At 33.2% G+C, this 25938-nt stretch overlaps 10 protein-coding genes across 10 annotated transcripts; 6 read left to right on the top strand and 4 right to left on the bottom strand.

Annotated features, from left to right (window-relative positions):
- Nucleotides 1–137: 137 nt before the first annotated feature.
- On the bottom strand, nucleotides 138–948 carry NAEGRDRAFT_66767 (uncharacterized protein; the record flags this gene model as incomplete). The annotated part of the gene is made up of 2 exons (XM_002677803.1): nucleotides 138–472; nucleotides 531–948. The coding sequence occupies 2 exons, from the start codon at nucleotides 946–948 to the stop codon at nucleotides 138–140; spliced, it is 753 nt and encodes a 250-aa protein (XP_002677849.1).
- A 560-nt stretch (nucleotides 949–1508) lies between these two features.
- NAEGRDRAFT_3364 (uncharacterized protein) lies at nucleotides 1509–2207 on the top strand (the record flags this gene model as incomplete). Its single annotated transcript, XM_002677893.1, has 1 exon — nucleotides 1509–2207. A coding segment is annotated over one exon (699 nt), but the record flags the coding sequence as incomplete, so codon positions are not given.
- Nucleotides 2208–2289: 82 nt separating this feature from the next.
- Nucleotides 2290–3528, bottom strand: NAEGRDRAFT_66766 (uncharacterized protein; the record flags this gene model as incomplete). The annotated part of the gene is made up of 1 exon (XM_002677802.1): nucleotides 2290–3528. The coding sequence occupies one exon, from the start codon at nucleotides 3526–3528 to the stop codon at nucleotides 2290–2292; it is 1239 nt and encodes a 412-aa protein (XP_002677848.1).
- Nucleotides 3529–3920: 392 nt separating this feature from the next.
- Nucleotides 3921–4286, top strand: NAEGRDRAFT_48558 (uncharacterized protein; the record flags this gene model as incomplete). The annotated part of the gene is made up of 1 exon (XM_002677892.1): nucleotides 3921–4286. One exon carries the CDS (start codon nucleotides 3921–3923, stop codon nucleotides 4284–4286), a length of 366 nt encoding a protein of 121 aa, XP_002677938.1.
- A 1419-nt stretch (nucleotides 4287–5705) lies between these two features.
- Nucleotides 5706–7742, top strand: NAEGRDRAFT_79483 (C3HC4 type zinc-finger domain-containing protein). Its single transcript, XM_002677891.1, has 3 exons — nucleotides 5706–7060; nucleotides 7108–7205; nucleotides 7260–7742. Exons 1-3 carry the CDS (start codon nucleotides 6025–6027, stop codon nucleotides 7722–7724), a joined length of 1599 nt encoding a protein of 532 aa, XP_002677937.1. The 5' UTR covers nucleotides 5706–6024; the 3' UTR covers nucleotides 7725–7742.
- Nucleotides 7743–7817: 75 nt separating this feature from the next.
- Nucleotides 7818–8708, bottom strand: NAEGRDRAFT_66764 (uncharacterized protein; the record flags this gene model as incomplete). The annotated part of the gene is made up of 1 exon (XM_002677801.1): nucleotides 7818–8708. The coding sequence occupies one exon, from the start codon at nucleotides 8706–8708 to the stop codon at nucleotides 7818–7820; it is 891 nt and encodes a 296-aa protein (XP_002677847.1).
- A 609-nt stretch (nucleotides 8709–9317) lies between these two features.
- Nucleotides 9318–9935, bottom strand: NAEGRDRAFT_2959 (uncharacterized protein; the record flags this gene model as incomplete). Its single annotated transcript, XM_002677800.1, has 2 exons — nucleotides 9318–9488; nucleotides 9561–9935. Coding segments are annotated over 2 exons (546 nt in total), but the record flags the coding sequence as incomplete, so codon positions are not given.
- Nucleotides 9936–10458: 523 nt separating this feature from the next.
- On the top strand, nucleotides 10459–12908 carry NAEGRDRAFT_57831 (SPRY domain-containing protein; the record flags this gene model as incomplete). The annotated part of the gene is made up of 1 exon (XM_002677890.1): nucleotides 10459–12908. The coding sequence occupies one exon, from the start codon at nucleotides 10459–10461 to the stop codon at nucleotides 12721–12723; it is 2265 nt and encodes a 754-aa protein (XP_002677936.1). The 3' UTR covers nucleotides 12724–12908.
- Nucleotides 12909–13044: 136 nt separating this feature from the next.
- On the top strand, nucleotides 13045–14731 carry NAEGRDRAFT_57830 (RGS-domain-containing protein). Its single transcript, XM_002677889.1, has one exon. It carries the CDS (start codon nucleotides 13129–13131, stop codon nucleotides 14599–14601), a length of 1473 nt encoding a protein of 490 aa, XP_002677935.1. The 5' UTR covers nucleotides 13045–13128; the 3' UTR covers nucleotides 14602–14731.
- Nucleotides 14732–17132: 2401 nt separating this feature from the next.
- NAEGRDRAFT_48552 (uncharacterized protein) lies at nucleotides 17133–25400 on the top strand (the record flags this gene model as incomplete). The annotated part of the gene is made up of 4 exons (XM_002677888.1): nucleotides 17133–17149; nucleotides 19758–19969; nucleotides 20147–20301; nucleotides 20487–25400. 4 exons carry the CDS (start codon nucleotides 17133–17135, stop codon nucleotides 25398–25400), a joined length of 5298 nt encoding a protein of 1765 aa, XP_002677934.1.
- Nucleotides 25401–25938: the final 538 nt, after the last annotated feature.

Below are 25938 nucleotides of genomic sequence, written 5' to 3'. Positions count from 1 at the left end.
TTCCAAGTTTGGAATATTTATTTCGAATCTCAAACTGAGGAATTATCTAATGGTTGCACAATGCTACAGCTTAGTGTTCAAAATTTGGAAGAACTTTGTGGTAGAAAGGATGAAGGAATATTCTTGTTTGTCAAGTGTTAATGTTCCAATAAATTCTTTTGTGCAACTTTGGCAATATCAGCCATTTTTAAAGGTTGATGTTGCAGGAATGTATTTGTGAGTGCTGTTGGAATCCAACCTCTAGGATCTGAACAAGTGCAATAGGTTGCTTTCAAATTTCCATCTTCCAATTGTTCATAAAAGTTTGAAATGAAATAGTTGTGTGAACGAACAGCTTTTGTTGATGTGACAAAATCCGATGGTGGTTCATAAGTCTCAGAGTGAATACTTGCTGAAACTACATAGGATATCGTTGGTGTCAATTTACCAATTTTCACAACATAGATGAAATCTCTATCCGAAACTAATGGAGCTATCATTCATTTTGAATATTACCTATTAATATACTAATATGCACAATGCAAACCTACCTGTTCCAATTAAAAAGTATTGAATCTTAAATGTACCATCCTCATCAGTCCACATTTCAACATCTTCATTTCTCTTCACAAGTGGATCCAAAATCTTCTTTATTTCCATATCCAAACAAGTAAAAGGCGTCATAAATTCCTCTGCTGTACACTTCTCCACCAAAACATCTCCTCTAATACACATATGTCCTTCAAACTTTTCATTTTGAATTCGTCTAGTCGTTTGATAAATCTTGACATTCTTTCTAGTTTGCGAATATTCCATCCAGCCCTTTTCAATAGCATCATCAAAGGACATTTCCTTTGCCCATTCAAAGGCTTGATTCCACTTTTCCTTGATTCGTTTTCTAGTCTCCAAGTCTTGTAAAATTCTAACTTGTTCATCTTCTTTAATATTTGGAGCGGAAGAACAAGTCATTAGTTGAGTTGAAGAACAAGTTCCAAAATTCTCCTCTAAGGATGCTGATTGATGATGGTGCAGACATGAACACGATGGTATGATGATAAATGAGGATGAAATTTAGCGCGGGGATGTTGAGATTTTTTTTGTGAGTTTTTTTTTCGTGTTGGAAATTTGATGGTCATTAGATTAAAAAAGTACAAATTGCTAAATTTGAACTGGTTAGCTTATTTGAGCTTAATATGTTGTTGTAAATTTGCAACTTTACAATACAAATTATTGTAATGTGTTGAAAGGTTTGATTTTTGGGTTGATTTTTGAGAGTTTCATTTTGCATTTCTACTTTTAGAAAATTACAAAAAATGGGCAAACAAGTCAACACAAATTATTGGCTGAGTATTTTCTTTCTTTTCTTCTTGTTTAGTTTTGTTTACATTGAAAGAGTTTCAACCGATTCGAAACTAAATGAATTTTACGATCAATTAATTGATCATTTGGAAGAAAATCCATGCCATTTGAAAGATTCAAGATTTGATTCTATACCTTTCGATGATGATCATGAAAATATCAATCAAAATGAATTTCCTTCTTCTTTTGATTGGAGAAATGTTTCGAATAAGAATTTTCTTTCAGTTGTTAGAAACCAACACATTCCTCAATATTGTGGCAGTTGCTGGGCTCATGCAGCAACTTCCTCCCTTGCCGATCGAATCAACATTGCATCCAGTTGGCCAAATTCATTACTTCTCAGTGTTCAACACGTAATTGACTGCGCAAAAGTTGGTTCTTGTCATGGAGGAAGTCATTTGGGAGTTTATCATTATGCACTCCATCATGGGATTCCAGACGAAAGTTGTAATAATTACAAAGCCATAGATGAGAAATGCAGTGAATTTGAAGAGTGTGGATTTTGTAATTCGACAGGATGTTTTCCTATTCGAAACTATAAACGATACAGAGCACTTCATTATGGAAAAATTAGAGGTGAATTTCGAATGATGAGAGAAATATTCAATAGAGGTCCAATCAGTTGTGGAATTGACGCCACAAAATCTCTCGCTCATTACAATGGAGGAATATTCGAGGAATTCCGTGAATTCATCAAATTAAATCACGTCATTTCCATTGTTGGTTGGGGAATTGAAAAGGATACAAAATTTTGGGTGGTGAGAAATTCGTGGGGTTCAGAATTTGGATTGGATGGATTTTTCAAGATTAAAAGAGGAGTTGATTTGCATTATAATCTTGGAATTGAAACTGAATGTGCATATGTTGTGGTTGAGTGAATTGTAAATGGATGTAGAGAGAAGGAGATTGAGATAATGGGTTATATTCTAAAGAGGTGAAAAATATTGGAAATTAATCTGATTTTTGCTTTTTGGAAAGGGAATTCAATTCATTGTCATTATCATTGATTGGAAGATTTGCGTGATTTCTCTTATTTGGATTTTCCTTTTCAATTACAATTAAGGAATGAAGAGTGATGTAAGATTCACCATCAAAACTTTCAAATCCTTGATCGGTGTCAATAGTTTGAGGTTTAGAATAGTCTTTCAAGTGAATTGGATTCAATTTCTCAATCCAATCATTAATAAAAAGGTCAGTATTGTCACATGTACAATAAAATCTGACATTGAAATTATCTGGAAGTGAATTTTGAAATTTGAAATACCACCAATAGATGGAATCGCTATCATGTTGTTCCAAATTGAGCTTCAATTTTGTTAAAAGTGGATATGGTTCATCATCTGTAGAATCAAGCTCCAAAAAGATGCTAAAATAATGAATAAATGTTTCAGTTTCGAATAGTTGCGTGTCGTTGGCATCTTCAACTTGAGTTCTTTCCTTGAAAATATCATAGTATTCCAACAAATAATCTTGAATAGTGGAATCAAAATTATCATTCACCAACAAGTTTCCACATGATTCGTAAAGTTTCTTAAGCTTTTCAGCAATTTTCACATAATTCTCAGCTCCATTCTTTGAAACATGATTCACATAGATTTTAATCTTGGAACTTAATGAAATTAAATCATCGTCCATAATCTGATCGAGAGCTTCAACTGGTAGCTCACCAAATTCGCAATCTGAAAGAGTTTCAACTTTGAAAAGCCAAGAAATTCTTATCTTTTCTGGAATGTCAAGTTTCCATAATTTGTAAAGAAATAATTTGACAGTTGGCGGGAAGATATCTTGTTCCAATAACAAGTAGGAGCATAAGTCATCAGCACCTAAATAATTAGCAAGATTGTAAAAACAAGTCAAAAAGTCATATTCAATCAAAAATTGACTTTCTTCTACTTTCTCTCCTTCTTTCTTATAAATATTCGAAAGAAGACATTTCATGAGCAATTGTTTCTTTTGTTCTTCCATCAATCCAACTATTTCCTTCTCACTTTCCGAATCAAATTCAAAAATTGTTAAATTTTCCTTCTTTTCAACTTTCCATTTACCATTCATCATTGTTTCTAACATTTTAAAATGTTTCTTGATAATACTTTCGTGGACATGGCAATGAATAAACGAAGTAGAGATCAGAAAATCAGATTCTTCTTGATGATTTGATCTATGAAAGCTGATGTTTAATTGTGATGACATTTTTTTGTTATTTTATTTTCCATCTTTTGGAGGAAATGAAAAATTACAATAAAAAAATGTCTCAAAGTAGCAACGAAGAAGGTCCAACATCATCAATTCTCTTCTTTTACTCAAAATCTGCTGATAAAGCACCTGGAAAAGGAGCAAACGAAACTCTAAATCCTTCCGATGATTTTTCAAAACTATCCAAAATTAAGAATTGGCGACAAATTCTCTCAAACTTTCATATCGGAACGTTTACATACAAGAACAAATCGTACAGAACGGTTGAACATTGCTTTCATGCTCAAAAGATTGCTCTTGCATCGACAGAGAAGGCTCATCAATTTTGTTTAGAGAGTAAAAGTAAGCTTTCGAAAGGAGATGGAGAAGATGCTAGAAAACAACGTAAAATGGTCATGTTGAATGATGAACAGATAAGAGAGTGGAATCGGAAGAAGTTTTCCCTGTTGGAGGAGATGTTATATTGCAAATTCTCACAGAATGAAGAAGCAAGGAAGGTTTTACTAGCCACTGACAATGCTGAATTGTGGCATGGAACGAGAGGCGTACCAAAAGCAAGACAAGTTGGATTGGAAAGGGTGAGAACAAGAATTAGGGAAGCTATTAATTCTTCCGATGATGAAGAGAAAGTTTGCTCATCTTCGGAATCATCATCGGAAGAAGAAGTAAAAAATCATGATGATGAGGAAGGAAATGATTTAAAAAGAAAAAGACCTTCGGAATCAAAAGAGAATAATAACAAGAGGAGAAAATAGTCGTTTGATGAGTATGATCGTGGTTGTATTCCGAGTGGTCATCCCAGGGGCTTCCCAGGTAAATCATCTCCAGCACACTTCTAGGCACTGTGCTAGGAATCTGTGCTGGGATTGATCTGGGCACAGTTCTGAGAGGTGTGCTGAGAAGTCTTCTGAGCACTGTTCTGGGGGGTGTGCTAGTATGTGTGCTCAGATTGCTCACTTTACATTGTTCTCAGAAGACTTGATTTGACTTGTAGTTGAAGAAAAATGTTTATTGAAAATAGTTGTGGTCAACCTAAATAAATTGGAAGTAATCAACAAAAAAATGGCACCACATCACAGCCGTAATATAAGCTTAATCATCATTGATTCAGTGCTAACGAAAAGGCCAAGAAGAAACAGTTGATTTGAAGCACTATGAGTTCTGTCAGCCTTCTTCTTCAAGATCATCCTCTTCGGGTCAGTTAAGGGCTCTTCAATAATGTATTCTTGTTAGTTTTGAATTAATAACAATAAAAGTAAAGTGACTTACAACTAATGAATCAACTCAATACCCTTCTCTTTGTGACAGTTGAAAATTTCAGATATTTAACAAAAAAATATGTTAATCATCAATAAATAAATCGGTTTAAACTTACATTTGTTAATGACTGTTGTTGCTGGTTTGATTGTGCGGACTAGGTTTTTAGTTAAATAAAAGTTGAAATGATAAAAAAACTTACGTTGATCAATTGTTTTAGTTTAAATTGGATTTAGGCTTGTTTTTGAGTTTCACTGAATAACTCAATTAATTCTGTTCAAATTGTTAATTATTTACTATAAACTACTTACTTTCTTCATTAACTGCCATGGTTCAAGGATCAGATGATTTGGTTTAGGCATTTTTTTTTAATTGAAATTAATGTTAATAAAAATTAATTTCAATTAAAAAATAATAAAAATAGCAATTAATAAAAATAGATTATTTATAAATATGGTGAGTGGTATAACTTTCTGTTCATTTTGCTGACGAAAGAAGGAACTACAGTGTTGAACAGCCATGATTGCTCACTTTCCAATAATTTATCATGATGTCAATTATGTGCTGAGCATACTTTCAAAGCTTCTATGCTGGAAAGAGTGCTCAGAACATATCGTTTCGGTTATCAACTGGAACCTTCAAAATACATTCAAACAAGAGAAGTACCATCCAATACGCAGAGGTTGAAGAGAGAAGATTTCCTGATGAGAGATGACTCAGATTAACAATGGTGGAGGGTCAAATTGTGCTGGGACCAGTGGTGTTTATCAATTTTTTTGTACTTTTGCCTCAAAGTCTTCCCGGATGAACGCAGCGAATATTATTTTCATCATCAATCAAGAATATTACAACTTCCAATCTTTTGTGATCAAAAGCTAAAAAAAAATTGCCGTTAATAATTTCAAAAAAAATATCACAACATATTGATATTCTGCCGCTGCTTTGATTTATTCAGTCCCATCATCTTTGGCAAGGTCATTATAAACCAAGAACAATGAGTGATTCCCAACAACAACAACAACTGCAACAATCGCCAACAAGTTTTACCGATAGAATTTATTTGGATGTGCTAAAGAGAGAATTTAATATTACGAAAGGTGTGGAACAATTCTCTACAAAACAATTGACGGAATTGATTAGAGTGTTACGATTGAATGCTTCAACATTCAATTTAAATGGAGGAGTAGCAACAACAAACAATGCAATGCATCACCAACAACAACAAATAATTTCGGAATGAATCCACCACCAACACTGTCACCTTCCAAACCAATTCATCAACCACACTTTTATCAACCAACACAAAGTAATACTCCACCACATCAACAACATCAACATTCTGGATCATATTCTCACAATAATCAATACAGTAATATGCCTTCTCCTCAAAAAGCATCTCCTATGAAAAGACCACACTCTTCTATAGAGGTTATTTCTTTAGATAATAGTCCTGTGACATCGAATGGAGTGACTGATGATGTTATTTTCGTAAAGGCAGAAGTAAAACCTGAAATCACAACACCAACAAAGAGGAGAAATGGACGCAAAGCAACACCAGGTTCTTCCCCAATGTCCTCGACAAGTTTAACATCACCAGGAACTGTCTCTCCAATGTCAACTACATCATCACAAGGAGGATTTACAACTCCAACAAAACAAACTGATAGAAAGAATATTCTAGGTCCATATCTTGATGGATCATTCAAGGCAGAACAACAACCAATTCATACTCCACTCAGTAGTAATGCATCCTTATCATACTCTCAAACAGCATCATCACATGTTCCTACGCCAACCTTTAATGATTTGGCAAATCTTCATTTGGATCAATATTCCCAACTTTTATTCTCTCCTTCGACCACTGTTCCTCTCTCACAACTTAATATCAATTCTCCTAGATCTTCAATAACACCATCAAGCTCACAAATTACTGGAATATCAACACAGACCAGCTCACAACAAGTAGTACGTCCATCGTCACCAGAATTGAAAATTACAAATGCTGCCACACCAAAGGCCCATTCTGAAAAAAAGAAATCTAGGAAAAAGAAGGACTCCACTCCAGCTCAACCAGTTTCAACAACAACCATTCCTGCTGATAGTCCACTTGCAACCATGACATCTCCACCTGTTGATTCAACTGAAAAGAGAAAGAAAAAGTTTGTTTCTTCGTGTAGTGAAAAACTATTGGATAGAATTCAAAGAGCATTAACTCAAAGACTTTTCCTAATTGGCAGAAAGGATAAAAAGGAATATGAGGAAACCTTTGCAGGTAAGTTTCAGTATTTTTTTGATTGACTAATCGATAATGTGTTATAGTATTCGGTACAACTGGCAATGTTTATGATGTACATGTTTGTCAAGTTCCAACTTGTAGTTGTCCAGATTTTAAGAGAGGAAATTTCTGCAAACATATTGTAAGTTTTTTAGTGGTTGAATTGTAATTGTTTTTAACATTTAATTCTATTTAGCTATTTGTTTATTTGAGAGTTTTGAGAATACCAGCCACTCATTATGTAGTCTACCAAAAGGCATTAATGAAATCAGAGTTAGAAGCCATTTTTGCACATGCTCCTAAGGTATTGTCACAATCTCTGAAAGCTAGCGATCAAGTTATTCAGAGCTATAATAATTTAATGAGCCAAGATACTTCTCAATTAACTATTGGACAACAAAGAAAAACACTTGCTGGATCTCATTGTCCAATTTGTTATGAGGATTTCGTTCCTGGAAAGGAAAAGACAGATCACTGTCTTGTTTGTGGAACTAATGTACATGAGGAATGTTTCAAAGCATGGAAGAGTTTCGATAAGAATTGTCCATGTCCTGAATGCAAAACTCCACAATTTGGAAAGGGTCAATCTTCAGTCCTGGCAACAAGTGAAGGATATTGTAATCTATCTCAATACCAACCAAACACACCAAAATGTAGATAAATTAATTTATTATCAATCACCTTTGAAGATTTTCATATAATTGGTGATGTGAACATTCCAAAATATTTTAGTCGAATAAATTAACTTAATGAATTAATTCATTACCAATTCCTTTGGTTCTTCTTCCTCTTCTTCAATTACAGGACAAGTTGGTTGTAAATTTTCATAGAGTTGAGCTTGACTTGAAAATCCAGAATTTAACGAAATTTGAGATCCCTCCCACGAATTCATCGAATGCATTGAACTGATTGGATTTGGTTGTGCAGCCACTGGAATAGCCATTGGTTGCATTGGAATATCAGAGTATGGTGGTTTCTGTGGCTGTGGCTGTGGCTGATAATATAGCTGTTGCTGTGGTTGCATTGGTTGACCATTCACACCACCATATGTGGTTGTAACAGTTGTAGTTGACGAAGCTGGTTGTTGAGTTGAATTTGCATGCATTGCAGCAGCACCTCCAATACCACAACACACCAAACCACATCCAAACACTCCACAACAAATCAATCCAATGATCAAGAAGGTAATTCCAACAATGCACAACACAACCACTGAAACAATGGTTGCAATGACTGCGATTATCCAATTGGCCAATCCAGATTCTGTGCTCTGTGAATTACTATTTGATTTTTTCAATTCGATCGTGTAGCTTTTCTGTGTCGCTGTTGTTGAAACTCCAATAAAATAGGTTGAATTCGAATAGACTAAAACATCTTGTGAAGGATATGCTGACGTTATAATGTAATCATACATTATCCTAGTCGGTTCATATCCTGATCTGATGTAAACAGTCACCGAATCTACATAATTCAAACTCAATGTAAATGAAGTATCGGTATATACATAATACATGATCATTTCATTACTTTTAACAATTCCATAAGCTTTGTCTCCTGATTTGTTGAGTTGGATTGGAGCAGCTGTGATGACCATGGTGGCAAGTGTCATTATCAGAATGAAAATTGAGCCAGTTGAGCTATGCATTTTTTTTATGAGTTTGACTGTTGAATATTGATTGACAAAATGATGAATGAGATGCCATTTATATTTGTTGACTGGATTCGAATGCATTTCCAAAACATTGGATACTAAAGTTCATGATTGATAATTATTTTACCAACGGTTCTCTGAGATTGCATTTGTAAATGGGCTTCTTTCACTTGTTCTAATTTGAATAGAATTAGTGGTAACTTTTCGAATGCTCTATCCGAAATTACAACATGATTTAACAATAAATGCATATCTCTTACATTCTTTACCATCATGAACATGTAAAATGATGGATATCCACATGAAATTAAACTTTTTACCTTATTCGAAATGAGATAATATCCAATTCGAAAAACAGTAGAAACACTCTTGATTCTCACTTGTTGGTGTTCCAATCGTTGTAAAAACACATCCATTAGGTGCCTTAGAACAATCCAACGTCTGACATACATCATCATAATAGTAATAACCACCAACACAATCCAAAACAATATCCACATAATCATCACCGTTCTCCTTAATAATTTGACAAATACTTTTTTCATTAGAAAGTCCACCAGTAGAATGAGTTGTACTGGAACCTGCTCTGGCTGAAGTCTTGGAATAATCGATAATGACATCAGCTCCCATATCCGAAACTAGTTTTGAATTACGTTCAGAACATACTGCATAAATGGTAGTGTTGAAATATCTCGAAAGAAATTGCTTACAAATGATACATGCTGCCAATCCTGTACCACCTGAAGCCCCAACTATGAGAATTTTCAATGGTTTCTTCTCTAAAGTTGGTAATGGATCTGAAATTTGATTATTTTCGTACGAGTTTTGTCCTTCTCTTTCCAAAACCTTGAAAACTTCCGAATGTTTTCTCAACATTTCCATTATTGTACAACCAGCCAATGGGAATGCAGCAGCTTGTTGATGAGATAGCTCATTTGAATACTTTACAATTTCGTCCTCCTCAAAAATTGCATACTCTGCATATGTTCCAGTTTTCCTAAACGGAAGAAACCCAGCAACCTTATCTCCTACTTTAAATCTACTAACCTCTTCACCCACTTGCTCAACAATTCCACTTCCATCCTTTCCCAAAATTAATGGAAATTGCAATGTCATAATTGCCCTCATTCCTCCCTTTCTCACTTTATAATCGACTGGATTGACACTGGCAGCACACAATTTGACCAATACTTGATTAGCTTTTGAAATGGTTGGTTTTGGTTGCTCGGAATCAATGAAATTTGGTTCCTCACAATAATCCTCAATAATCATAGCCTTCATCTCTCTTGTTTTTTTTTCTTGAGTTTTGTTGATTTGGTTTGTGGGTTATCTCGCGTTTTAAAATGTGCGTTGTTGAAAATAGTGAGGGAGCAGTAATTTGATGAGATTTTTGGTGCTAAAGTGCAATTCCTGCGCATCAAGTAAGGAAGAAGAGAATTTCATCATGATGGCTTTGATGATTGAATTTTAGAAATCTAATGATGCCGCTGCACAATATTTATCGGAAGAAAATAGAGTACATCCAGTAGTGATTGTTTTTTACAAAATGGAAAACGATTGTTTTAATTCCTTCTAGAAGGTTCAGTGTTTGGAAGAATTATGTAAAGTAATCTTGCTAATATTTTTTGTAATTGATACATCAGAATACTGATAAGGATTTTGGAAACTTGATCAATTTTCAATGTTCAACTGTGTGTGCCCGTTACACCATTTTGTGAGTGTATGAACTTTAAGATTCAAAAAAATGGCATCATCCACAACACCAGCCAAACTCATCGATCCACCACCTATTGATTCATTGCAATACTCAGCAGAGAAAGGTCTTGGTTTGCTATTCGAAAGTTTGGAAAAGAAAAAGAAGCCAACAACAACACTTGTATCATCAAAGGAAGAAACCACAGCAAAAGTAACAGCAACAACACAATTACCTTCATTAATACTTGATCAATCATTCTATGATCCAATTTCTCCTTCATCATCCTCTTCATCAGTAATAATTGCAAAAAACAAAATTGGATATTCCAGTGTATTTGTAGATAAATTACTTGAAGGAAATTTAATTTATAGATGGAATGTTAAAATTATTAATTTGAATTCTTGGTTTTCTCTTGGCGTTGCAAACACTTCAATTGTCAAGGATCACAGATTTTCATTTACACCATTTGATGAACATGGTCAATTTATGTTTTCTGCAAATGGTTATATTTGGGATAGAAGAATTGCAGGAGATACTAAACATTTGGTGATTAAAGGAGGTAGCTATGGAGTTGGAGATGTTATCACAGTAGAGTTGGATACAAGAATTGGTCAATTGACATTTTTAAAGAATGGTATTGTTGTGAGTTCTGTGAAAAATGTTGGATTACCTGTTTATCCTTCTTTCATGATGCATGGAACTGAGAGTGTCGAGTTTATGGGTGTAACTGAGACTGAAGCTATGGATGCAGTACAGACCTTCGAATTTGTCTATCCTAAACATCATTATCAATGCACAAATGGAGTTATTCAAAAATTGACATCAGGTTCATATGCTTCTCTATTTTTAAGGAAATCATTAGGAGATGCCAAGGATTATGGAATATATAGATGGAAAATCAAAGTTTTGACACATGCAAATTGGATTGGTGTTGGAGCTGTTGATCAAGAAATTGCTCAGGAATGCTACTATGATCTTTCTCCATTAATTAGTTTTGGAGGATACATGTACACTATTAACGGTTATCTTTGGAGTTGCTGCTATAATGGAGATAGTAAGAACTCCAATGTTGGAATTAAATCTTCCACTGGAGATGTCATTACTCTGGAATTGAATTGTTCAACAAGGGAATTTACAATTACAAAGGAAGAAGTGAATATTGCATCCTTCAAGAATGTCAAATTGCCACTTGTCCCATTGGTGATGTGTTATGGACTTGATGCTGTTGAATTGTTAGATTTTCAACAAGTCACATCGTTTCCTTCACCAAACCTTCCAAAACTTGACAACTCTTACGAATTTAATTGTGATTCGAGTATGATTGAAAAGAATGGTTCATTGATTAGGAAACTGTCCAATAATGGTGAATATTCAAATGTTTGGCTGAATGACAAATGTCAAACTGAAGATAATATCAAGAGATGGAGAGTTAAAATTGACTATTTGGATCAGTACAATGCTATTGGTGTTTTGATGGAAAACCAAACAAACCAGCTTAAATTTGCTACAAATCCTTATAATCAAGAGGGAGCCTATCTATTAGATCATGAGGGAAATACTTGGAATCGATTTGTGGAGCCAAAGTTCACCAAGGATCCAAAGGCAAGTTACAAGATTGGAGATACTATCATTGTAGAAATGAACTGTTTAAATTGTGAGCTCACATTTTATAAGAATAATTTTGCAAATAGAGTAACTAGAATCAACCATGTTAAATTGCCAGTTTACCCATTCTTTATGCTCTTTGGAAATGAATCTTTGAGAATATTGAAATATTCAGATAATATTTTGGATGTTTCTAATGGAACAAGACTATTGGGAACTATTCCTTCCTTCAAATGTGATCGTTCCTGTATAGCTATCAATCAAAACAGAATAAGCAAGACAGTAGCTGGTTTCTACTCTTCAATATTCATTGATACCTTACTAGGAACTACGAATCATTGCAATTCCACATTCAAATGGAAAATCAAAGTTGTAAAATTCACATGGGTTGGTATAGGAGTCATGAGAAGGGATACTGCTGATGAAGGTGTATATGGAACTGATGCAAATCTCAACGTTGGTGGATACTTCCTCTCTGGAAATGGTTACGTTTGGGATAAACAATTAAAAAACATGCACAACTACAAGAAGGAAGGAGCAGAGTTTGGAGCTGGAGATGTGTTAACACTTTCTTTGGATTGTAAAAGTCAACTATTACAAATATTTAAAAATGATAAGGAACTTGCCAGTTTTGAAAATGTGAGACTTCCTGTCTATCCATTAGTTATGCTCTACCATCCAGATTGTGTTGAATTTGAATGGTTGTAAAATAATTCATGAAACTATTCCATTAGATTACAAAGACAATTATGTTACTAATAACACCATTATTGAAATGTTGTGTTTTTTGGGCATGGTATTAGAATGTTGCCTTTGTGGCTACTGAACTGTCACTATCCAATCAGGAAAACCCATCACCAAATTTGTACAATTTTTTAAAATGCTTGTTTTTCACAAAAGTGATGTGTTGCTTTCTATGGCACAGAAATATCGATTTCATTAAAAAGGAAGGCAATTTGGTTTCCGCTCCAATAGATGGTTGGCATCTCATATGCAAAACAATAGAAAAAAACAAGACAAGATCTGGTCCTTTCATCATTAACGTAGGTTTAAAGGTTTCGAACAGTTTAGAATAATTAATAATATCCATTATTTGTTCACATAGAGTGGAAAATGAATAATGCGGACAAGATTTCACCAAATATTGTTGTCAATTCAACATCCACTTCACCTGCCAAATCACCACAAGCATCCAATAACATTCCACCAGTTTCCAATAAGAAAGTTGTGACCATCGCATCGCCAACAACACCAAAACAACCAACAACACAAGTTGCTTTCGTAAATCCAAGTGAAAGTGGGAATTCCAGAACGTCCTTTTCAAAATTTAAAGTTCGTACCTGTTGTGGTGTGGTTGAGTTGACTGCCATGAAATTGGCATGTTTACTTGGCATGTTAGTGACAGTGATGGGATTATTAGTATTAGCTGGAGTTGCCATTGCTGCGTTCATAACAGTTTCATCCAAATCAACTGAAATTCTAATAAGTGTTGGTCAAGTAACATCCATATTCGAAAGTTCAAACTCAATCATTGTAAAGTACATCTTTACAGGAATCAGCTACGACGAAACTCAATTCAGTCTAGTTTCAGCACAATACAGAAATGCCTCCCAATCCGTCAAATCAATCCTCAAAAACATTCAACTCACTCTCAACGATCCAAAAATCCAAATCATGCTCAATGCAACAACAATCGAAGCATCCAACATGTTAGATTCTCAAAATACTCAAATTAATTTGTTTATATTGAGAGGACAGAAAGGAGATGCGATTGAAAGATTGAATTCTCAAGTGTATAATGGATACTTGGAAAGGTTTAGGGGAGGATTGGAGGATTTGGTTTCGTATGTGCAGGAGAAGGAAGGTGATAAGGATGAGAATGTGTTGGCGATTACGTTGGTTCAGTTGATTGTGATTTGTTTTTCATTGGTTGTGATATTACCAATTATAGTATTTGTGTTTACGTTTGCAATTAATAGAGATTCATTGTATTTGGAAAAGATTCGTCGTGCAAATGCAATCATGTTGATGGATACGATGGAAGACGAAACTTTGAGAGCTATTTTCAAAACTCATTGTGAAAAGGAAAAGTCAATGGAGAATTTCTTACTTCTTGAAAAGATTCAATATTATCGTTCGTTATGTGAACGATCAATTGAGTTGCAAATGAGAATGTTTGGACATGATTCGAATATAAGTGATGTATCAAGTGATACTTCAGCCGAATCTGCTAGCTCTGTAAAAAAGAAGAAGGAATCACCACTAGAGAGGGAATATAACGAAACGGAAGCTAAAAAGTATGAAGTTGCATTTGAGATTTTTACTGAATTCTTGGAAGTGACTGGTGAAATGGCTGTCAATGTGTCACATGTTTTAACTGATTCTGTCAAGGATTATCTTGACAAGTTCAATGATAAGCAAATTGAAACTCTACCAGATACCATGTTCAATATTTTAGAAAAGGAAACATGTCTGGTCATGATGGACACACATCATCGATTCAAACAATCTCTTGCTTTCCAACGTGAAATGAAAATTGACAAGATTAAGGTTGACAAATTGAAAAAGAAGAAGAATGAATTTTAAGTTATTGCATATGAATAGATTGTCTTCTAACAAAGTACTTCTGAACTTTCAGTTTTACTGTTCAATTACAACAAATCACGTTTCGATTTTTAAGAATACTCACGTTAATTACGAAATAAAAAAGAAGATTAGAATAGCTTGCAGTTTATTTGAAGTAAAAAATGTCAGAAACACCAACAGCGCAGGAAACTTGTGAACCAATGCCAACAAATCTTGACAATGAAGAAGTAGAATCCAACGAAACTTCAACTACTAGTAGCCCAATAACAAGTAACTCCTTCCAACAGTTGTTGGCAAAGACTATGGACCTTCCTTGGTTGAGTTTGATTACTTATCTTGGAATTCCGTTTCTAATGTTCTTATTCCCAGCACATTTCTTCCTGTTCTATGTTAGAGTTCATACTGCAGATTATGTCAATGAAACATGTCTTCCTAATTGGCTGCTTATCACTTTAATATGCTTAACTCCTGTGGTAACTCTTATCTTGTTGGTTCTTGAAATTGTGATGGTTATCTATTTTCCCTATATGATTGTGGTGTTCTTGATTATTGGAGGAATACTGTTTTTATACAATGAATTTTTCAGTATAAATTGAAGAAATCCAATTATTGGTAATATCTCAACAACTTCATCCAGTTAAGTTAGCAGGAAGAGGATTTATACTCTGTTTTTTCTTCCTCAAATAAACGAGCAAGACTTCTCCACAACAGCATTTCTGGTTCTTCTGTTGTCGTATTAATTAATTGAATATCTTCATTTGCAATTGCTTTTTTAGAACATTCAATTCTTTCTAAAGTAGTTGGAAGTAATTGTCTAATAAAGTGATGATAGAGACCAATATTATACTCTTTGAGAATTGGTTTAACTTTTTCAACATTTTCTTTAAATCTCAATCCTAAAACAAATAAATAAAGTAAATACCAATCCAAGCCAAATAAGTATTTTTGGAAATCTTGAATAATTACAATTATATGTAGGATGAAAATACCACAATCTGGGATCTGTATTTACATTGCTCAACTCTTTTCTATTTCCTCTCAGTAAAATATTAGGATATTGCTCAATTGAGTTTGGAGAGTTCTCCTCTGGGACACCACATTGCTTTGCCAATCTAAATAAATCTCCATCTTCATCTTCTACCAGATATATTTGAGAAAGGATTTGACCTGCCAATAAATTACCATATTTACATGAAATGAGGTATCTGAGAAGATGTGGAGAATCCTGAGCAAGTTCAGAATCGAACAAGAAAGGTTGAGTAATCTTTTGAAAAGGAAAGAAAGCCCAACTTTTAAATACCTGAATAGAATTATAGGTATCATTCCATGTATCTGTTAGAATTTCTGAAAACAAATCAGAATATTGACAATACTTTGTTGAAAATGCCTCTAATTGTTACACAATTTCTTCCAAATTTTCCTTTTTCAATAATGAGATTTGTTGACATAAAGTAAATAAACATTCAATTTGTGATAAGGATAATCTAAATGTAGATTGACTGGTCACTGATTCAATTAAACAATCAACGAATGCAAACGATGGATGAAATTTGTTAACTGATTGGCTGTAATTAAATTTAAGGAAATGCTCAGAGTATTGCTGATATTTAGGTTGACTTGGTTTTCCAATACCCTTCAAATTGTTGAATTTGTTGATCTTGTAACTTTCTGTTGTTGAGGAAGCAAACTTTCAACAAACAACAAAATATTGTTTATGCCAACCATTAACGAATACAATATCAAATGTTGTGCTATGAAATTCAGTGTGGGCTATCTCAAAGCCGATAATATTAAATCTAACCATCCTGTCTGATGAAGGAGAGTAATCATCCATTGTTTCTTTTGTGAGCACAAGTCCGGTTGCATCACTTTGTTTACTTTTCTTAATCACACACTAATTAAGACGTTTGTTTGAAGGATTGTCTCCAAATAACATTTCGTGATTTACAATTTGTTTAATAGTAACGTCTTCATCTTGTGATATATCATAATAATCTTCATAAAATCTGTAAACTTTATGTTATATACGAAATAAACCCGTATAAAAAATTATTCGGTAATATTCGGTCGCATTATTCTTCCATGCAAAAAATATCTTTGGGCACACCGATTCTTAGGTGTTTGGAATCTACAAGAACTTGGAAAAATATTTCAAAAATATTGGATCAACATCAGGTACATCACGACTCTGTTGATTCTTGGAGTGATTTCACATCTATTAACTCCAAGAATTTCACCACATCATCTCATCATGATTTAAATAATAGTATTACTAGTAATTTCTGGAATTTAATCCTTCATCATGATTTGGAAATAATTTTATTATTTGGAAAAATTCAAGTTGGTATATCATCATCGGAACAACTACCAACCATCATCATTGTTATTTATCATCATTATAATAGTAATATTTGCGGAAATAAATCTGATAATAGTAATATTTTAGTGAAATTTAATATTTTCACTAAAATCATCATCACTGCCAGATTCACATGATAATTTGGAAAACTTTCAATCTAGTATTGTTCAGCATGGTCGATTCCATCAGGTAAAATCACTTCCGAACATTTCCCTATTGTTTATCATGATGATAGGTACATGTATATTTTCAACATGTACATGGACCATATCTCAACATGTACTTCACCAACTTGAAAAATGTCTTTCATAACTACTATTCAAATACATAATAAACAATATATTTATTATCAGTTTTTCATCATTTTGTGTTTTTGCCAACTTCGGGTTATTCATGGTCCCAATCATGATTCATGCCAAAAGTACACAGTCAATCTTCTTGAAACATTAATAAACTTTTATTAGTACTATTGTAGATGTACCATATCAATTATTTCGTCTTGTTTCGTTGAAATCATGAAGATTTTGATTTTTCTGTTTTTAATTAAATTTCACATCACATATACCATATTTGTTGATGTAAACTAGACTAGTTACATGTAAATAATCCATTGTTGATTCTCTAATCATGTTTTATTGTGTTTTTGTGTATTTAGGTTTTTGAAATCTTGCAAATTATTCTGCGGTTATTCTTCATATAAATATGATTCCTCACTTCATGATATGAGGAGGGATTGATATCATGATTGTTTGAAAGTGTTGTACAAATTTTGGACACTCCCTGAATTGAAATCAGGAAGAAAGAGTCAAATCTTTAACACCATATAAAATATGACTTTTGACGATGGTTTTGGTCTTATTGGTTGTTTCCTCAAACATTGGAAAAGGAGAATGATAAACACCTTTTCTCAACATATTCTTTATTTATGGAAGTTATGACCATAAGAATGAATTTCGCATTGCCAAACCATGCGAATTTATTTAGTATGAAATTTATTCGCATAAATTTTATTCGAATATAATTGCCTGGAACACTTTACAATTCTTGTTCTTTAAAGCATTACTGATTTCTTTTTCTATATAACTACTGTCTGCTTGATAGTAGAGATGAGTTAATTTATTAGATAAAGTCCAACTATTAAAACATGGCATGAAGGAAACGGTTAGTTATTCTTCCATTTTTTTCTTTAATCTAAGGCGAATGTTAAACAAGGGAAAAGCTTCTTTAATGATAGGCAGATTGTTAAGGAAGCACTCCAACACATATGTGTTATATAAAGAGTATTTTGGTAAGGTTATTATCATGAGAATTTCTATTTTTCAATATTAATCTATTTTGTTTTAGTAGAAAGTTTCAAATATATAAACAATTGTGAAAGAGAAATACTTTTTAAAGATATAAAACTTGGTTCTCCACACCTATGGGAGTATCTCCATGATATTGGAATGATGTTCCGATATTGTACATGTGGATATGGTGATGAAACCTAGTCTTATTGATTTGAAAGTTTTCCAAGATTCATCTAAAGATGATGGCATTAAATTTCTTGATGATTTTAAACAATAAAATTAATTATTTTAATAAAATTTTATATCCAAAGATCACTGCTGGATCTACTGGATAAGTTGGAAAACTGTCAATGTAGCATTGTTCGGAATAGTCAATAGTAGGTAGGAGAACTTTATCTTATCAATTTTGGTCAAGTTATGATAGGGATAGGTACATGTGAATTTTGAAAAAGTACATGGACCATAACTCAACATGTACTTCACCAACTTGAATCATGTCTTTTAGTACTACTATTTAAATAGATAATAAACATCATATTTATTATCAGATTTTCATCATCTTATCAATTTGCCAAGTTCCGATATTTCATCTACCAGAGTTGATTCATGGCCCAATTACAAATTAAACAATAATAAAACAACAACGTATAATGTTTATTTAATTATTAAATGTATAATTTAAAGTCTTGTATCGTAACTCTTGGAGATCATCTATATCTGAATAATTGATGTTTTTATTAAGTTTCTTATGATGTTGATTACTTTTACACTCGGAAACATGACAAGAAGCATGTAAACTATCCACTCTCTACCTAATAAATATCTTTTGTGGTAATTTTACATATTGAAGATTTACCATGTTAATGATAGAAACTTTACAATTATTCTCCATGGGAAAACAACAAAAAGAGGAAAATAAAAGATATTAGAGTATAAGAAATGTCTATTATCACCAGAATAAATTACAGGTTTTAATATTCTAAGTGTAATGAAAAAGAATGCAATTTATCAATCTACCTTTGTTATTCATTTTGCAATTTGGGTTGATGTAATAATGGCTCTCCCTATCAACCATCAATATTATGGAATAATCCCTCAAAGGTTGAGTGAGTTGTTGAACATTTGTTGCTAAGCAGTTGCTTTGTCAGATTGTGCACAGTTTCAAATTAAGAACAATATCCATTTAGAGTTTTGATAAATTTTGAAGCTTCCTTACATTACAGTAACATCCATTTAAAAAAAGATTGAAAATGCAAACTTTGGCATTCTACTTTGCGAATAGCAAGGCATCTTCTTTTATTTCAACCAATGAACATGTGCCACACATCGCTTATTATTGATTTCCACCATGTTGTGTGGTTATGGCAGCAATATGCACGCTCTTCCTCAGCTGTATTATGGGCACTGTAATAACTGTAGTAAGGTTTTTGATATCTTCATATTTGGACAACACTCAGCCAACAACACACACTGTACTAGTCATAAAAAATGCGTCTTTCATACTCTAGGAAAAAATACACTCTGTACACAAAGCATGTGTATTTGTTGTTGGTGCTGTTGGTGATTGTTGGATGTTGTCTTGTGGATGCATCAGAAAAATATCGGATTTCAACAGTTTATACATCTAGTCTATACCCAATATCAAGCCTGGCATTTGAAAGCAAGAATAAAACCAGTTATTTCTTGCAGAACGGATATGAATTTAAGGGGCTACAAGCTGGTAGGTCTGAACTGTTAGATTTGGGTAGTGGTTCAAGGAATGTTTTTGCATTGCATGAACAATGGATTTATCTATGGAAGGGAAGTTTGGTTTGGATTGATTCTTATGGAATAACCATACTGGACCCAAATTCAAAACAACATACCACAATTACGGGATTGTTTACTCATTTTTCAGTTGATCATACCACAGATAATGCTTATTCTCTTGATATTTATCAACCCATGATTCATAACATCACAAGTGGAAGTAGAACAAATTATGCAAATGATAACATGTTAAGAGATTTTCGAATCAATTTTATTTATTGTAAAAGTACTCTCTTCTTAAATGTAAGTTATTCATTCATCCAATTTAACTGTTGTAGGTGTATGATTCCTCTGGATTACGGAGTCCCTTCTACATTACGAAAATTAATGAGTACGGAAACTTCACATTTAATGTTGTGTGTTATGTTTCCTGGGATTGCTTTAATGATGAACTGTACTGGACTACCACATGCAACAATAACTATCAGATTAATAAGATATCAATTGGAAGTGATAACCAAATTATTACAATTCTTGGAAATGGTACCCAAGGAGAAACCCCGGATGGAATTATATCTGAAAACTCTTTAATTGGAGCAACTTCCTTAGCAATAGATCAGTCGAATGGAGATATATACTTTATAGAAAATCAATTCAATATTAGAAAATTATCACAACTAACATGTGAGGACGGGATTTGTGACAAAGACCCAGAAGGAGGAAATGCTTCCAGCTTAATATCTTGTTTTGGAATTCAATCTTCAGAGCCACTTGTTTGTAGTGGAAATGGTTATTGCGCGAAACCAAATGAATGCTCTTGCAAAGCTGGTTTTATTGGAGAACAATGTCAGTCTGGACCTGTGTATCTATCTTCTGAGATTGATTGTACAGACTCTATTAACTTTTTTATTTGCGGCTTTCCAATTTGTTTTGGAATTCAATCTTCAGATCCATTTGTTTGCAGTGGAAATGGTTATTGCGCGAAACCAAATGTATGTACTTGCAAAGCTGGTTTTATTGGAGCACAATGTCAATCTGTGTTTTTAAATGCAACCATAGTAGTGTATGAATCACCCTTACTAATTTGTTTTGGAATTCAGTCCTCAGATCCACTTGTTTGCAGTGGAAACGGTAATTGTACACTACCTAACAAATGTGCTTGTAAACCTGGATTTCTTGGATCAGCGTGTCAAGAAGTTGATATTTCACTAACAAATTCTTTAATCAACACTACAAGTAACAGTACTACTTCTTCGATAACAGTCATTGGTTCAACAATTACAAAAAGAGCATCAGATGATGTTATTGGTGTATATTTGTTCCAAACCACAAACACCCAATTCTGCAATGAAGCTTCTTTAGAAGCTCAACAGGATGCAGATAATGATTTTAAACTCTTTTTCTTCCACTCCCCTAGTGATATTTATGACATGTTCCTAGCCTCATTCGACCTTAATAGTATTGTGAGTGGTGAATCTCCATTCAATGATGAATTAACTGTTTTAGATTGCTCTGTTCCAAGTAATACTTCAATTCTTAATTCCACCCAATTTAATTCTACGTTCAGAATTAATAGTACAACTAATTCAACATTTGGAAATTCAACTAATGTTTCCTCAATTAATAATACCCTTAATTCAACACAATCAATGAATCATTCCACAATATTTAATACTACCTCCCTAACCTCTAATTCCACCCAGCATTTTACAAACGCATCATATAGTAATTTGACACAGAGTAATACTTCTATTACCGTAAATAGCACTAATTTCGAGAATACTATTTCCAACCAAACCAACACTAACATTTCATTATTGAACGGGACATTGGGTGTTTCGAATACGAATACCAGTCTAAATTCCACTTTCAATAATTCCTCTTTGAACACAAATTCAAGCTCAACACATGAAGAGCCAGGTAATTTTACTGTCTTCAGCAATACAACAAGTACAAGTGATAACTCATCCCAGTCAACTAACTCAACGTTCAACTCAACTACTGTATCGGACAGCAATTCCATTGTTTCTTCAAATACTTCGAGTAATGTAACTACTATTGATGGTTTTAATTCAACTCAACCCACTTCTTTAAACACAAACTCAACCAATGTTACAAACACATCAGTCAGTAATACCACAGTAGTTATGAATACTTCCAATTTTGAAAACACGTCATTTTCAAATAGTTCAATTGAGAATTCAAATACTACCTCAATTGAAAATAATATCAACACTCTTAATGGTACTGACCGTACTAATTTAACTCTTGAAAATTCAAATGCCACAACTCTTAATTCCACTCTATATACTTCTTCTTCAGTCGGTAATATAACCGAGAGTAATAATACTATTTTTGCAAATACCTCAATTGAAAATTCAAATACTTCCTCAATTGATCTCAACACCACTCTTAATGGTACTACATCTGACAGGACTAATTCAACTGTTGAACATTCAAATGCCACAACCATTAACAATACTCTTAATTCAACTCTTGATAATTCTTCAGTCGGTAATATAACTGAGAATTCAAATACTTCCTCAATTGAAAATAAGCTCAACTCCACTCTTAATACGACCACAAACGATACTAAAGCAATTTCTAACGAAACTGTTGATAATTCCACTGAATCAAATTCCACAGAAACCCTGAACTCTACAATTTTTCATTCTAATAATCTAACAATTGAAAATGCCAATGTAACTGGAAATAATCTTTCAAACATTAATTCATCACTTATTAATAACATTACAACAGACAATACTAATGACACCCTTAGTACAAATCAAACAATTTCCTTTAACAATACCAGTGGTATTGGATGTAGAGAAGGATATTACGGAGCTAATTGTTCATTACCTATTTGTTTCGGTATTTTATCTGAGGATCCAAATGTTTGCAATGGAACCGGTAACTGTACGAAACCTAACTATTGTGAAAATAAGACATCCCATGAGATACCTTTAACAGTCCCTAATGCTAACTATACATTAGTCGACAGTGTTTACGCAGAGATAACTCCAAGTTTTGATGGTGTAACTTTCAAGCTATTTGCTCCTGCTACCTACACTTCCAATTCAATTTCATGTTCAAATCTTATACATTCAGACGATGTGTCAATTTTTGGAACAGAACCTAAATGTTTCTGGACAAACAAGACAAATTCCAATTTCAAGATTCAATTTGATTATGATTTCAAGCTAGATGCAAACTTGAGCTTTAGATTAAATACTAATGTTTTCTTAAAGAAAACTAAAAAACGAGCACTCAATGATTATACACGAATGTACATTATCATTCCAAATACTCTACAAAGTCCTGTAGCAAAAATTAAATCCACAAAGAAGGTTTACTTTGTCAATGAGGACATTTATATTAGTGGAGCTAATAGTTATTCTGGTGACAAGAAGGAATTGGAATATTATTGGAATATTGAAGGAAATTCAATTCCTATCTCTGTATTTTCTGCAATAAGTTCTTCCAAAGGATCATCTATTAAGGTTGAGAGGGGAATTTTAAGACAAGGCGTTTACAATGTTTCATTGATTGTGAAAAGTAAGGCAACTAGCCAAGTGAGCTCAGTTGAGTACCTAAGTTTCGAAATTCAAGAAGTTGAGCTTCCAGCAGTTTCTATCATTGGAGAAAAGGAAGTTTCATACAAGTCAATTAGCAAGCTAGTTACTATCAAAAAGACAGCTTTTGTACCTTCTTACTTGATAGGTCAACAAGTTAATATTGACTGGGAACAAGTTAGTGGACCATCCCTTAAATTCAGAAAAGATTCCAAAAACAATTTGATTATTGACAAGTTCCCAAGTGGACAATGGAAGTTTATTTTCAAGGTTTCAATAGTGGCTGCTAATAATCAAGCAAATAGTGATTCTATTATCGTCAATACAATTCAGCCTGATCTATTGTTATCGCTGTCACTGAAGGAATCATCATCTCTGAGTAACAGTATTCAAGTTAATTATGTCGACCCTGAAAGTAACTTGGATGAAAAGGAAGTTTGGCAATGGAATTGTGTCAATTCAGAATCTAATGGTTATTGTGGGAGCAGTGCAAGTGGTAAATTGACTCAGTATTCCCTTGATCAGTCAACTTTGATAATTATGAAAAAGGAAGACTTTGTCTCTTTGGAAAAACCAAAATTCACACTAACAATTACAAAAGGTGAAAGACAAGTTTCAGCTTCCATAACTTTGAATATTGTTCATTCTCCACCAATTGTAAAAGTTATTAATGTTTCTCCTGCTTCTAAATCCATAGTAAAGGGAAATGATAAGATTTCGATTGAGGTAATTCATTCAGAGCGAGATGTTTCAGATTCTTCAATGCTTCTTAAAACTCAATGGAAAATAGATGGATTTATTTTATATGAGAGTGTTAGTTCAGCATCAGATGCTATTTCAACAGCAGCAGCTTCTCCTTTTTCAAGTTACGCAAAGATTGTTAACAACAAAGAACAAAGTGGAATTATTATTGATGTCAGTGGTTTGGAAGAAGGTATTGATCATTCCGTTCAATTTTTGGTTTCATTTGTTAAACAGCAAAGTGGCTCTAATGAGTTGATTGAAATTTCTCTATCTGAAAGCACTTTTAGTTACTTTAAGGCATCCAAACCAAAGAAGTGTCCATGTTCAGTCATTCCTTCAGCTGGTTTCTCAATGACGACTGATTTTACCTTGACGTGTCAAAACTGTCAAAATGAAGCCAACACCATTCAAATTAAGCAAGGCTACATTGATGCGGAAAGTGGAATTAAAGTTGGAATTACTCTGACCCCAGAAGGCACCTTCAAATTACCAGCAATGAACCATGAAATAGTTAATTTGTATATTGAACTAATAGATTCAGCAACTGGAGAATCAAGAATAATGTATTCAAATGTCACTGTTACAAGTATTATTGTATCATCAATAAGTGAAATATTTAAGCAAGTTACCAATCAAACAAATATTATCAAGACATCTTTCATTCAAGACGGAGATGCATCTCAAAGTATCTCTCAAACAATTAACACAATTGTTTCAGCAACTCAAATGTTAAAAACGCTACCTCAAGATCAACAAGACTCCACAATTGTATCTCAAATTCAAACTCAACTTCTAGATACCTTGACAAGTGCTATTGAAACTATTTCAGAAGAAACAATATCTGAATCAACTTCTTCAATTATCGTTTATGCCCTTCACTCGATGGTAAATAAGGAAGAAAAACTGGGACAAAACATTATTGACAAGTCCTTTACCATTCTTGACAATGTAGTTAATCAAGCAATCAAGAGTGAAATAGAAATTTCAACTCAGAGGGTTTTGGGGTTGGGTTTGGGTATGGCGAAAACCCATTACCATTTTATTAATGGCCAATATTTAAAACTTGGATCTTATATATGTTAATCAGGGTACAATTTCATCGACAAACTGTTATATGCTAATAAAAACTCAAAGTGGTTCTAGAGATAATAGGTACTCGATGAAAAAAAAGTTAGGTTTTCTTCGCATATCTCAATAACTAGGAATATCTGAAATACCATCTACACATAATCAATAGATCAATATACGAGTTGACTAAATTCGGTGAAAAAATTAAAACATAGTTGGAGGCCAAAAAGTTATAAGGCATTGCCTAAAATATTAAGGTATTTACCCTAGTAGGTCTAAAATTTCAAAGTTGGGTTGGAATGTAAATTTTAATATATTGTAGATATATGTATGAATAGATGATATTATGAATTAATCATGTTGAATCGGTATATTAAATAAATTACAACATGTCTAAATATTAAATTTTCAACATTTATTGTACTATTATATGAATGTTAATAGAATCATCACCAATCTCATATATATGATGTATAATGATGATATCTACCTTGTAGAATTGTTGAAAATATAATTTATAATATCCTTAGTATACTGTACTCATTCTACCTTA

The sequence above is a fragment of the Naegleria gruberi genome, assembly GCF_000004985.1.
Source record: "Naegleria gruberi genomic scaffold NAEGRscaffold_20, whole genome shotgun sequence".
In the NCBI taxonomy this organism is placed as follows: Eukaryota; Heterolobosea; class Eutetramitea; order Acrasida; family Naegleriidae; genus Naegleria; species Naegleria gruberi.
This window is presented reverse-complemented; position numbering and strand designations above follow the sequence as displayed.